The sequence below is a fragment of the Hippoglossus stenolepis genome, chromosome 6, assembly GCF_022539355.2.
Source record: "Hippoglossus stenolepis isolate QCI-W04-F060 chromosome 6, HSTE1.2, whole genome shotgun sequence".
Lineage (NCBI taxonomy): Eukaryota > Metazoa > Chordata > Actinopteri > Pleuronectiformes > Pleuronectidae > Hippoglossus > Hippoglossus stenolepis.
In genome coordinates, this window is record NC_061488.1 from 17206193 (window position 1) to 17219202 (window position 13010).

Sequence of the window (13010 nt, forward strand, 5' to 3'; positions counted from 1 at the left end):
CTCTGACACTTTTATGAGGTGGTTATATTATTCAGCACATTCAAATATTAAATATGTATTTGCCAGAGGACCTCTTCAGATTGTTGCTACAATAAAAAGTTATATGATAGTTTGGTGGAAGACTGTTGGCTCAGTGTGGTCTGGACTCTGTGGTCAAAAAAAAGAACGGCCTGCATTCACTTCCCTGTTATTTTCTGGTAAACGGCCTCGTGCATTGTCCCTGTGCCTCTCAGCGTGAGTGAAGACAAACACAGACAGTGAACTCTGATGTGACATGCAGGCTTCATCCACCACAATCCGGCTGCTGCTCTCTATCAGTCATATATATTGTGCTCACGCCAGAAGCCACCCACACACTCTTTCGGACTCCCACACAGGTCAAACCAAAATTGTTTATGAAGGGCAATTTCCCATACACCCATTGGATTGAATTCTGATTCTCGAGGCTGCTTTTTTCATTTCACCTATAGAGTTCATTTGCATAAATGAAACATTGTTCTGAATAAATGCTCCGCAGGTTTTGAGAACAGATATTTTTCTGGCCTCGAAGTAAAGTCTCATGTCTCTCACTGATTTCAACAAACTTGTGGATAATGACAGTCACACTTGGGACAATTTTCTTTGTGCGTATACAAACTTCTTTCACTTGTATATCAAGCTGAAAACCCACCAGGCCGACAACTTCTTCTCTGATTGTAAGTAGTCGAGGTTCAGATCTTTTAAATCCATTACTAATAAAAAAATTAATTATCATGAATTAAATTATCACAAATAAAAGTACTTATTTTGCTGAATGACCCCTTTCAGAGTGTAATTGGACTATTGCTAATACTATAATATCCATGTTTAATTTTTAAACAACCTTAAATGGTCAATAAACAATGTGGCCGATTAAGATCAGATTAAAAATGTTGGTAGGGGACTGCTTGTTTAAGAAAAGTTTATTTTATGTGACATTGATTTGTTCAACGTCTCATAAAACATATGCTATGTTGTCTCTCATTGTTTATACTCTGGTTAATTTAAACTCAAATTTAAACGTAGATATACTGTAACTCCACCCAGGAGCCCCTCAAAGGCAAAAAACTTTAAATTTGAAATTATTCAACAAGAGTAAAGTAAGGATTAGTCGGTCAAATGTAATGGATAAAAAAATAGCCTGAAATATTTTCCTTCTAAAAACAAATGGAGCATAATCAAGTAGCAAATATCAACTTTTAAGTCCACAAACAGCTCAGGGTGCAGTCATCTCACTTCAGTTGAGTTGAGCCTGGTTTTTTCACTGTCAGGCTGCTGCTGCTGCTGCAGGGTGGAGTTACAGTAACGTGCCCGGGCTGCTGGATGCATTTATAAGGAGATGTGGAAACCCACGTCACCCTGACATGATGAGTCTCTGCCGCTGGTGACAGAGGAGGATGTTGTGGCACATGGGTCCCATCTGACCTGGAGTCTGTACCGACACACACTGACAGAGATTACATCGCTGGACTGGAGCAGCAGCAGCCGCTCTACGTGATGGAGGAGTAACCCGCTTCTTCACGGTAGGACTTCTCTTCCATTTAGCCATGAAAACAATAATACCGACACGAGAGAGAGAGGGAACTGAGTTTATAATCTAGTGGAGTCAGGAGCAGTGTTTTGTGTGATGTTGTTTAAACACAGAAGAAAGCAGCAGTGTTTGATTCTCCGTCTCTCCGGGAACTTTAAATGTAAAAAGTAACGACAGACGCGGTCAGTATACATATCTATATATAGTGTTTTATATATAAATACAAACAGGATTGTAGTTGTTTCTCCGAGGATACTCTTTAGTTGGACTGGGTGTGGACTGGTACAGCTCGTCTACGGGTCGTTCTTCTGTGATCAGCGGGGCAGTGTGCTCCTCTGAGCCGCTGCATGTCGCCCTGATGTCCGCCCCGAGGATCCACACAGGCGGGCTGTTTGTGGGACCGTCCCCGCTGAGCCACTAGTGGGCGCTGGAGAGGGACTCACGTCTAATAATTGTAGCCCAAGGAGAGAGGGGGGGGACACCTCAGAATGTGTGTTTTAATCTATTTCAATTTTATGTAAAAAAAAAAGTATGTGTTTATATTTATTGTTATTTAACAATATACATTTTCTGGAAAGTGTAGTAGCATTAAATAGATAGTTAGGCTCCTCCAACCCCGAATGTAAAATTTAAATCAAATTGTATAAACTAACATTGTTATGCATAAGATCAAATTGCTGCTGCTTTAAGATTGTTCCCTTTCCATCACATTATTACGGGTTAAATAAATATTGCTCACTCGGGTAATTTTTTATATTTTTTATATGACTGCAGTTACACATCTGAAAGCTGCATAATGAACTTATGAAGGGAAATGTTCAATTATTCAATCAGTTTTAATTTGTTTATTTAGTTTTCTATTTTCTACTCTTTATAGAAATGTTGGGCCACAGGTATTGTAATTTATTTTACCGAAGAAATTAAAATAATTTTGTTTTCTACTACTACTTATGTTTCTGATATCCAGCTTTGGATTTTTATTTTAAACACAGGTATTTTTATTTTACCTTTTAAAAAACGTTCTAAATAAACTAAACTAAACTTAACTACACTTAACTAAACGAAACACATTTTTAATGCAAATTGTCACAATAAATGTCACATGATCCCTTCTTTTAACGACTGACTTTTGCTACTGAGTGCAGGTGGGATTTTATACTCTTCTTCATGGGAAGAGAAACAGTAAAACATTAAAAAAATCTGATGTAAATCAATTATGTGTTACCTCCAATAACCATTACATTAATATATTCTGGACTTTTGTTGATTGCTATTGATGGAAATTTAATTGCATTAATTATTGACGGTGTTTTATTGCAAGTCAAAATGACTGCCCGGAGCTGTCATTCATAACTATCCTAGAGGGTAACTTCCACACCTGCCTGCTGAATCAGCCTCTACAATCAAATATGGCACTTAATTGTCTGAACAATCTGAACAGTAAAACTGATTCATATCATAATAAATTGCCTGAGTAAACTTACAGTATAGTTCATGAATGAATTGAGCCGATCCCAGAGGCTAATGATTCACCAGCATCAGTCCCACAGTCGGACAGGAGGATTTAAGTGAGACTTTACTTTTCACATGGTAACACCAAACAATGTGTAGTGTGGTATAACGAGGACAGTATGCAATACAGTGAAGTGTATGATAAGAATTTAAATAGAGTCAAAAAGTATATTAGTATAAGCATAATACAACATTTATTTGAAAAATTAATTAAAGAAATATGAATCTATTTTATATATAATTATTATTGAAATGCTAGAGCATATTGGTTCAGTATGGTGGCCTTTACTGTCCAGGTAGGCTTTGTAATTTGTACAGTGTATAACAACATGAATGAAAAGGTTGAATTACTGCGTAGCCTCAGCACGTATTAGAGATACCACATTTTGCACAGTGTAAAACGTGTTCATGTCACAGTTGAAAAAGCAAACTGTGAAATCATATTTTGCACACACACACTAAAGATTAAGGTTGGCTCATGTGGTGTGTATCTCATCGACCTGCACTGCACTGAATTCGCATTATCTGGTGAAGTGATTCACATCTATACTGCACGGGTCTCACATCTGGCCCAGTAAAAACCAGTAAATGTTGACTATATATGTCGGCAACAGTTCTGGGTTGTCAGTAGACAGTGACCCTTTGTAAAAAAACAGTCACACATTTAGATATATGATGATGATAAGACTTTAAAACTTAGAGGCTGTAAATCCTGGTGTTGAAAACAGATAATTTATTTCTGTCACATACTACTGCACCATTTGTGGCCTACTAATGTTGAGGTGGAAGTATTTACATCAAGACTTCGGTTCAGAACATTAGGCTGCGTATTATTTGGCCAGTAGAGTTTAAAACAAGCTAATACCTAAAGCTAGCACCATAATTAAATCATATAGAGGTCGAGTCCATAGACTGGACGATGATGGATGATGTGTCTCCACTTCCTCCCACTGTGAGATCCCATCGATACACGCGTTCAACTAATCGTGAGCCAGTCTGTTAATCATGATGTTTTGCCTTGATAATGTAGCATCAGATAATGGAAAAATTAACACTTGGACAAAGACCAGTATGATAAGAACTAGGTGAAATGACAGAAGCCACCTTTTCAAAATGTATTTGACATGTACTTTTTAGTTTAACTGATGTCCCATTCACTAACATGGAGGAGACGGCATCAATGAGCTATTCTGCAGCCAGCCACCAGGTGAAAATCGTGACACTTTTGCTTCACTTTTGGGGAGCTGTCATGTCCTTCATCTTTACATAAGCTGTTATCAGACATGACCTCCGGGTAAAATCTGCATTCGAGTAAAACCGTCACTTCTTGTCTCTGTCTACTGCGCCCGGCTGCTCCACCTCTCACCTGAATAACGTGGAGGATTTGTTGCTGTTGTGAACGCGTCTGTGGAGAAAAACCTCCCGCTGTGCTGTGCATGTGTAAAAGGCAAACTACGGGTAAACGCCGTCGAGAATTCTCCAGATTTTACCCAGAGGTAATGTCTGAAAACGGCTTCACTCCGAACATTCTCACATGCACCTCATCCGGAGAAAATACGGAGGAACTGCGGAGCCCAGTGCATGTCTGAACGCAGCTATACCCTCTATGGTCCAGTCAGTGAATGGCTTCTTGCCTGGATAAAGTGAGGTGGGAACAGCCAACGACAACACATCAAGGCTCCCGCATGAGATAAACAAACAGTGTTTCGGAGTCTCTGGTTTGTTCTTCCAACACGCGGTTCTCCTGCAGGGGATTTGTGGCGCGGGCCCATACCTTGGCCCTGTCTGCTTGTCTCCATGGCGTATCTTCAGTCCTAACCTCATGGGAGAGTTCACTTGGATTTTCAGGCTTGTTTCGCTGCACACTAAAGTGACACAAAGGCCCATTCATGCCTGAGAGTGGCCCCATTCATGGAGACTGAGTAATTGCCGGTAGAATTCATAATTGTTCAGCGTCTTCCATCTCCGAGGTTCACTGGCGGAAATGACGCCACAGTCGGTTGTTTTAAGGATCACATGAATATGCAAATAGATGCACGACTCACTGTGTTTTGTTTGTGGAGTGTTTCTTTTTTGTTGTTGCATTATGCATGCGCTGCATTGTTCGCTTCCTACGTCAACTGTAGACCTATTAGGGACATGAAACAAAGCAGGACTTTGAAGAGTAAGATGGGAGTGTGGTATAAAATGGAGACCTTTAGGCCTCCAGGCATGTGAGTGAGTGAGTGTGTGTGGGGTAGGGCGGGTAGATATCTAATTAGTGGTTTTGCAGGTGAGTTGCCGCAGGGTTATACAGACAGGAAAGAGAATATCAAGTGAGCAGTACCTGAAATTTAATATTTTATTGTGAAATGTAGCTGTTAGTGTAGTTAACAGGGACACTAAAGTGTTTGTGTTGTGTCTACATTATAAATAATGTAGACACAAAGGTCACAATACATGTCAAATATATTTTTCTCAAAGGTGTTTTCTGTCATTTCACCTAGTTCCTATCATACTGATATTTGTCTGAGTGTTAATTTTTCCATTATCTGATGCTACATTATCAAGGCAAAACATCACGATTAACAGCGGAGACCGGCTCACAATTAGTTACATTCTAAATAATGTAGACACAACTCTGCACATTCTGCACAGTTTTGTGAATAAAATGTTCAAAATTAAAGGTTTTACAGAAATGACATTGCTGCTGGAAAATATTGATTGCTTTGCTCATGGACACGCCATCAGGGTAGAGTCCAGTTGACAGAGGGCCGTCACTCAGTTTTTAACCCCCCCCAGTCAGTTGTCAGATGATGTGGTTAATCTAAGCTGCTGCTCTGGTTTTCCACTTCAATGCGAAGGGAGCGAAGCGGATGTTATCACCTCTCGTATAAAAGCAGGATGAGCCTCACCTCACCCAGAATACACATCCGTCTCCAATTGGAAAAGTGAAACAGCTGGTGTCTTATCAGGAAACAAGCCATCACTCACGTACCAGTAGTTAAACATTAAAATGACGAGCATCGGCATTAAGCCACATGGAGGTCGGGATTTAACTCTGTGGCTTGGCGTGTCCGTATTTATACATATTTTTCTGACAAGTTTCTTTTACCACTCTGTAGATGGTGACATATTTAATGCAATATCTCTGAATTTGTTATGATTATTTTTTATTACACTTAGTATTAGTAGTAGTAGTTGTAGTAAAGTGTTTCCTTGTTATTTGCGGTGTGGTGTTTCTAATGTCCCTTTTCTTCAAATGATAAATAAATGAACTAGAATGGCACTTAGTAGAGCGCATACCTCCACCGATCCCAACAACAGTCCCTTTGAATTCAATCAAGCTGCACCATATTTCACACACTCATAGATATCAGTCCCCTAAATATTTCCTCATGATCCATGAATTATTCACTGGAGAATCAGTGAAATGGTTGAAAAGCACCATATCTCGCAATGTCTAGTTCACCCTAAAATTTAATGGATTATTTCTTCATGGAAATCTGTTCAGTAGTTTTTGTGTAATACATCTGACAAACAAACAAACAAACAAACAAACAAACAGACTTAAAACAGGGTTACAACTTAACCTCCTTGGCAAAGGTAATCAAAATAAAGTAAGACCCAAAGCCAAATCTGAATGACATTAACTTTTCCTTAAGTGTGTGTGTGTGCGTGCGTGCGTGCGTGCATGTGCGTGTGTGTGAGCACTGGCGGGGTTGGTCATTCAGCATCACAGGAATGCTGCACAATTAGCCCCTGTTGTGAGGGTGGATACTGCAGGGTTTCATGGTCACAGAGGAGGAGGAGGGTGAGGAGCGCTGCCTGCTGCCCTCCCACATCTGACCCAGAGGTTGTGCAATAGCCTGCTCATCAGAGAGATGGCTTTAAGCTGGAACCACAAAGAGATACACATGGCAGCTGCCCGAGCAGACTGAAGTCGTTTACTGAGCTTTTGTTGTGACTGTTGTTTTCCTGGAGGCTCACCTAAACTATGCAGCCAATGTAATGTTGTTATTTACCGTAACACAGCAAGTAATCAGGACAAGATGAAGATGTATTTGTCTTTCACAAAATGCTTTTGATGCACTCCGTGTCGTTTCAGTGCACTACGTAGAATATAAGTGTGTAGCCATGCTGTGTTGATAATATAAATTAGAATGGAACTCAGTGGAGCATATTCCTCCACCAAGGCTCAACAGTCCCCTCATGCACAACAGTTAAATTCACTGCATCCTGATTTTTATTTGGATCTGCACCAAATGCCATACACTCATAAACATCCGTCCCCTACCAAGTTTCGTGGTAATCGGTCTGGTAGTTTTAGCGTAATCCTGCAAACTAACAGACAAACAAACAAACAGAAATGGACATGGGGTGAAAACATGACCTCCTTGGCAGAGGTAATTATTTAATATAGAAGTGATGTATGTGTCTGTGCTTTGAGAGTATCTGCCTCGACCTTTGACCTGCCTGGCAGCAGAACGGCGTGCAGCTGGGTGCGCTGGATGGTGCTGTGTTCCAGATGTACACGGTTTATGTGGCCTGTTTATGAACATTTCACACTGCTGATGAAGGTGTGACCAGAACATCTGGAAGGAGTCCTGTAACGCAAAAGCCAAATGTGGAGGATTCATGTTTTTGGAGTTTAAAGCTTCATTCTGACTCACCTGCTGTAACACGGTGTGGATGTTTCAGCTCTCTGTTCTCTCTCCCCCTGGCTAGAATGAAGAGGTGATGGGTTTGACAAAGCTGAATTGTGCCGGAACTCTACCGATACAGACCTTCAGGATATTAAACAACACGACTGACCATGAGTCAGAAACACTGTTGGGGACAGCAGGACCTCAACAGGTACAGCAACACCACCCTGACACTGACCAGAACAAACCATAGAGCTTATATAAAGATGGACGAAACAGCAACTCAGCTAAAGCATCTTGATTGTCACCTGGTGGCTGGCTGCAACAAAGGTCATAAACCCTGCCTCCTCCATGATAGCAGTTTGGACATGGACCTGACTAATAAGTCAGAATACATGTTAAATAATTTTGGTTATAATTAGTTATTTGATGCTATAAAAACGAGGTGAAACGTCATGATTGACAGCTGACACTGACTCGTGATTGGTTGAGCATGTGTATCGGTGGGACCTCACTACTGCGGCTCCATCCCATGATCACTTCTGTGCAGACTCAGGCTTCAAATGCACAGGATGACACCGTTCTTATCGGGGATATTTTGGCTTCATTTCTGGATAGTGTGAGGAAGTGGAGATGCATCATCCGTCTTTATATATAGTCCATGGAACAAGCTGTGAACAGGAATCAGTTATTATTATACAGTATGAACATACCATCAGTATGTTTAATTTATCATATCAGGGGTAGGATTATAATCTTTCCATTTTGTCATTGTTTTTCATATCATTTTACCTCGTTTGACGTAAGAAGAGACACAACACTAACTAATACAAATTGAAAAGTTCAGCAACTCAACAGCAAATCTTTAAAGTGTTATTAAATTAAGAACACATGCTTTCATTTAAAGGCCAACTGACTTTCACTTGCACTTTAGATTACTCCCTGACATAATCCTCTTGGTGTTTCAACATGTCAATTCTATTTTAATAGCAAAAAATCATAAACTTGCCTTTACAATCCATAAACTATATAACATCCTCTATCCTTAGACTGTTGAGTTTGATAAAAACAGACAAAAAAATAACTGGAGGAGAGGAAAAACTACAGAGGACGGATCCCTCTTCCAGGACGGATAAACATACAACAGATTTTGTATGCATAACAAAGCCAGTATGAGCAAAAGTAATATGAAATATAAGAAAATAAATAAAACAAAATGACAACATCAGGTAAACAAAGTGCAAACATACGTGAAGAATACGGTTCAGTGAAGATGCTGAGTTACATAATGTAAATAAAGATGAATGGAACATATATTCTGTTAAAGCATATGTCAAGCATGCTTTCTCACATATAATGACTTACTATGTGCAGTAATGATTTACACACACACACACACAGTATGGATTTCTCAACCTCTCTTGCTTTGCAGCGTGTGCTCGGGCCTAAGTGCTGACATGGAACAAAACCTGACGGAGCTTCAACCACAGCAAATGGCCAAGGAATTTAAATGTGAGTCTTCTACATATTCTTTTTATTATATTCACATTTTTGTGATAATAAATGTAGAATGGTTATTTTTTATACATTCGCCACTAGAATAGCTTTTTGTTCCAAACTTTTTTGTGGCCTGTCAAACTATAGTGTAAACCCTGGCTGACTAATAAAACAGCATGTAGCCAGGCGAGTGTACGCAAGCTTGTCATCAGTGGACTGAGCACTGTAGCAGAGAAGCAGAGTGAAGATGGAGGGGAAGCTATCGCTCCCTGGTCACCAGCTGTTCCTGCAGTCTGGGGCACATCGGATGTTTCCACAGAGAAGGTTATGGGAAGCTCGGTTAAGATTGCGGCCTGTCCTGCAGATAATGACGATTCCTGTGTTAATCAGGGTGTTGTGGCTGATGTTTGACGAAGAGGGGGATAGGTCAAGCGGTTGTTTTCGATATATTCTTGCTCCAGTTTCCTGTACGATACCTCAATTAAAAACAAGGAGTTTTTTTCTAAGAGTGGGCAGCCCGCTCCATCTGGTATTTTTCCCTCCTACACCATCACTTCTCTCTAGTTTTCTCACTGCAAGTTGTTTTCCATGTTTCTTCCTGTGAGAGTTGGTTCCCCTCTTCAGGAAACAACAGTGATAGCAAAACCTTGTCTAGAAAACAGTGCTTTCTTGGTGTTTAAGATGTCATGGGGACATTGGTTTGATATGTGATTCTTTTTTGCTCTTTTTCAGCCAATATCTCAGGCCCCCAGTCTCCTTTCTACTCCGATACTTATTGCCTAATGTCCGATAACTTACTGCGGATCCATGATGGGGACCAGGTCGTCCCTTCTTCCCAGAGAAGGACAGTGCTCGGGGGCTTCCAGAGAGGACCCAAGCCCCTTCCACCTCTCCCTGACCCTGAGGAACTCATGTCGGACGAAGCAGCTGATAACGAGGTGGAGTTTTTTACCAGTGACCGACGTCGCCTTTTGCCCAAAAGCTGCCCCAAGGCCATAACCAAGGGCAGCAACAGAGAGAGTGGACAAGTGAATCATGCCTACCAGGAGAGGCTGGTGGAGCCAGTCCCAGCAGGTGGAGCTGGAATCGGCTCCATGGCTTTCTCCTGGCCAGGCAGGGAGGACAGACCAACAGGTAGAGGAGGGTTCGGAGCCAACAACTGGGCACCTGGGCACCTGCCACACCAGCATGTGGCGTCAGCAGTTGGGGATTCTTTGTGTAGCAAACAGTCGGATCCCCACCAGTCAGCCAGATTTCGTTTTTCCTTCTCAGGCCAAGCATTCCAGCCACACAGCAGCACCACAACCTGCCCCACCGACAAACCACTGATCCCTCCTCGCATCCCCATCCCGCGAAAACCTCCCGCCCTCGTAAAGACTGTGATTGCCAACGAGGAGGACAGGCCTCCCAAGATTCCTCCGAGGGTCCCTTTAGTGCCACCCTGCCCGCCACGCACCCCTAGCCCCAAAAGCCTTCCGATTTATATCAACGGTGTGATGCCCGCCACCCAGAGTTTTGCTGCTAACCCAAAATATGTGAGCAAGGCCTTACAGAGACACCACAGTGAAAGGTCGCCCCCCGCAGCTCAGTCTACTCCCTGCATCGTTCCCATCTTGAAGGACGGGAGACAGACCAGCGCCACACACTACATCCTCCTGCCACCGGGCCGACCGCCGCGCACAGACCGGCGGGAGAGGCTCCTCGGTGAAACGTCGAGGATGTGGCAGAACAGATAGAAACCCTCACACTGTGAGAATGTTAACTGAACATTTTGCCAGCCAGTATTTTAGCAGCATGTTTTCCTCTGGTTCAACTCGGAAACACATCATAACATTCCAGTGATTTCACTAACAGGGGAGAAATATTCACCTCATATTCCCATTTTTACTTTTGGTTGCTGGGATACTGCAGTTATCTCACAGGGAAGAAAACATCTGTCAGTCACTCGCTCACATTTCGAAAAAGAAACGGAGAGAACACGACATCTCTTATATGCGAGCAAATAATTACTGTATGTACGAGCTGGGCTTGTACGTGAATTTTTTTGACAATGCTGCTTTACATCTTAAGTGTAATATTGTTGATGGATTTAATGTTTTGCTGAATCATTCTCACACTAAGATAATTATGAGTCATAGTTAATTAGACGGTGAACTCATGTTATTTTGAGAAAAGTTTATTTTATAAGTTTCAATGGATTCTAGTCAATTTCAATGCTAATTATTTTTGCCACTTTAGTGTAAGTTCAGTTCTCAATCAAAAAGCTGGTTTTACTTCAAACACCAAACCACCCCCCCTCCCCCCGCTATACACTCACATGTATCATCCCATTGATTGATTGATTGATTTCATATTGCATTATTATGTGATCAGTGTTTAATTTATTTAAAAGTATGTTCAGTGATCCAACTAATTTAAACCTGTTATCACACTTGATAATGATTGACAGGCCCTTTGATACACATATATAGAACAGCAGCAAGTCATTCATGTTTTAAGATTTTACATCAGCTGTGTTTATATACATATTTGTAAAAGAGGCCATTTTTTAAAAATGATGATCAGTTGACAAACACTAAATATTGATAATTTTAAAGCAAAGTATTTAACAATGTGTATGAATTTAACTCAAATGCTGCATTCATGGTCACAAGTGTAAAGATCTGGATGAATGTCTGTGTGCGGAGAATAGAAATCCTGTTACATTAGTGCAGACCCACATTTACAGCCTCTGTTACACCAGTGAGTTGAAAAGTTCTCATGAAGGTTCTGTTGCTGTTTGTTAGTTCATCATGTTGCCGTGTCGAAAGTGAATCATTGTAAAATTATGTTTTTAATATATTTATAGAAATAAAATAACTTATTCATTCTATGATTGGCTCATTGTGCAGTGTTTTGTTTTCTTGCTATGCCTGGATTATCACAGACACTTGTTTTTGTAATAAAAGATTTTCTTATATTCTGATAAAAACAGAGGGAAACCACCTGTTCCTTATCTTCCCAGTGTTATTGCGTCATAGATGTTTAATAGAAACTATAATTAAGGATGCATATGTGTACCTTATAAATAATGTAATTTTTAACATGTGATAACGTTAACGTTTTCCGTGTCTTTGGCTGCTTCTGCTGGTTTAATTGATAAACACATTACCTTCAACAAGGAGGTAATGTTTTCACCCAAATCCAACCAAACTCATGATTACCATGCAACTCGTTTGAAGGATGCCGTATTAGTCAGAAATTACCCCATTCAATTTTGGTTTAGATCTGCATCAGGTGGCGGATCCAAGAATGTATTTTTTCCACTTCCTCCAACATTGTGAGATGATGGTATTTGGCAATTTTGGTGATCGATTGTTGACTGAGAATAATTCATGGATCTTAATGAAAATCTGGCATGTTTAGGGAACTGATATTTATGAGTGTGTGCAATTGGTGCAGATCCTAAGAAAAATACGGATCTAGCGAATTTAAATGTGGTTTGATAAGGAGACTGTAGGATACTAGTGTGTTGGATGGCTTGCATGTTTGATGTAAGCAAGATTACAACAAAAGAACTAAACGGATTTCAATGAAACCTGGTGGAAGGATGTGATATTAGGTAAGATCTCATAACATTTTGGTGCAGATGAGAATTAGGGGCGTAATTTTTTTCCTACTTTTTCACATTATGAAACGGGGAGTTTTTCAACATTTCTGTGGATTTCCCAGAGAATAATTCATGGATCTTGGTGGGGGGAAAAACAGGCACATTTAGGGAATTGATATGTAAAAGTATGGGACGAAAGGAGACTGTTGGGTCTTGGTGGAGATATGTGCTCTACTGA

The 13010-nt window shown here is 40.7% G+C and overlaps 1 protein-coding gene across 1 annotated transcript; it reads left to right on the plus strand.

The window, feature by feature from the left end:
• Positions 1-1314: 1314 nt before the first annotated feature.
• On the plus strand, positions 1315-12055 carry LOC118110383 (ERBB receptor feedback inhibitor 1). Its single transcript, XM_035158059.2, has 4 exons — positions 1315-1541; positions 7769-7897; positions 9119-9198; positions 9916-12055. Exons 2-4 carry the CDS (start codon positions 7857-7859, stop codon positions 10917-10919), a joined length of 1125 nt encoding a protein of 374 aa, XP_035013950.1. The 5' UTR covers positions 1315-1541; positions 7769-7856; the 3' UTR covers positions 10920-12055.
• The last annotated feature ends 955 nt before the right edge of the window (positions 12056-13010 follow it).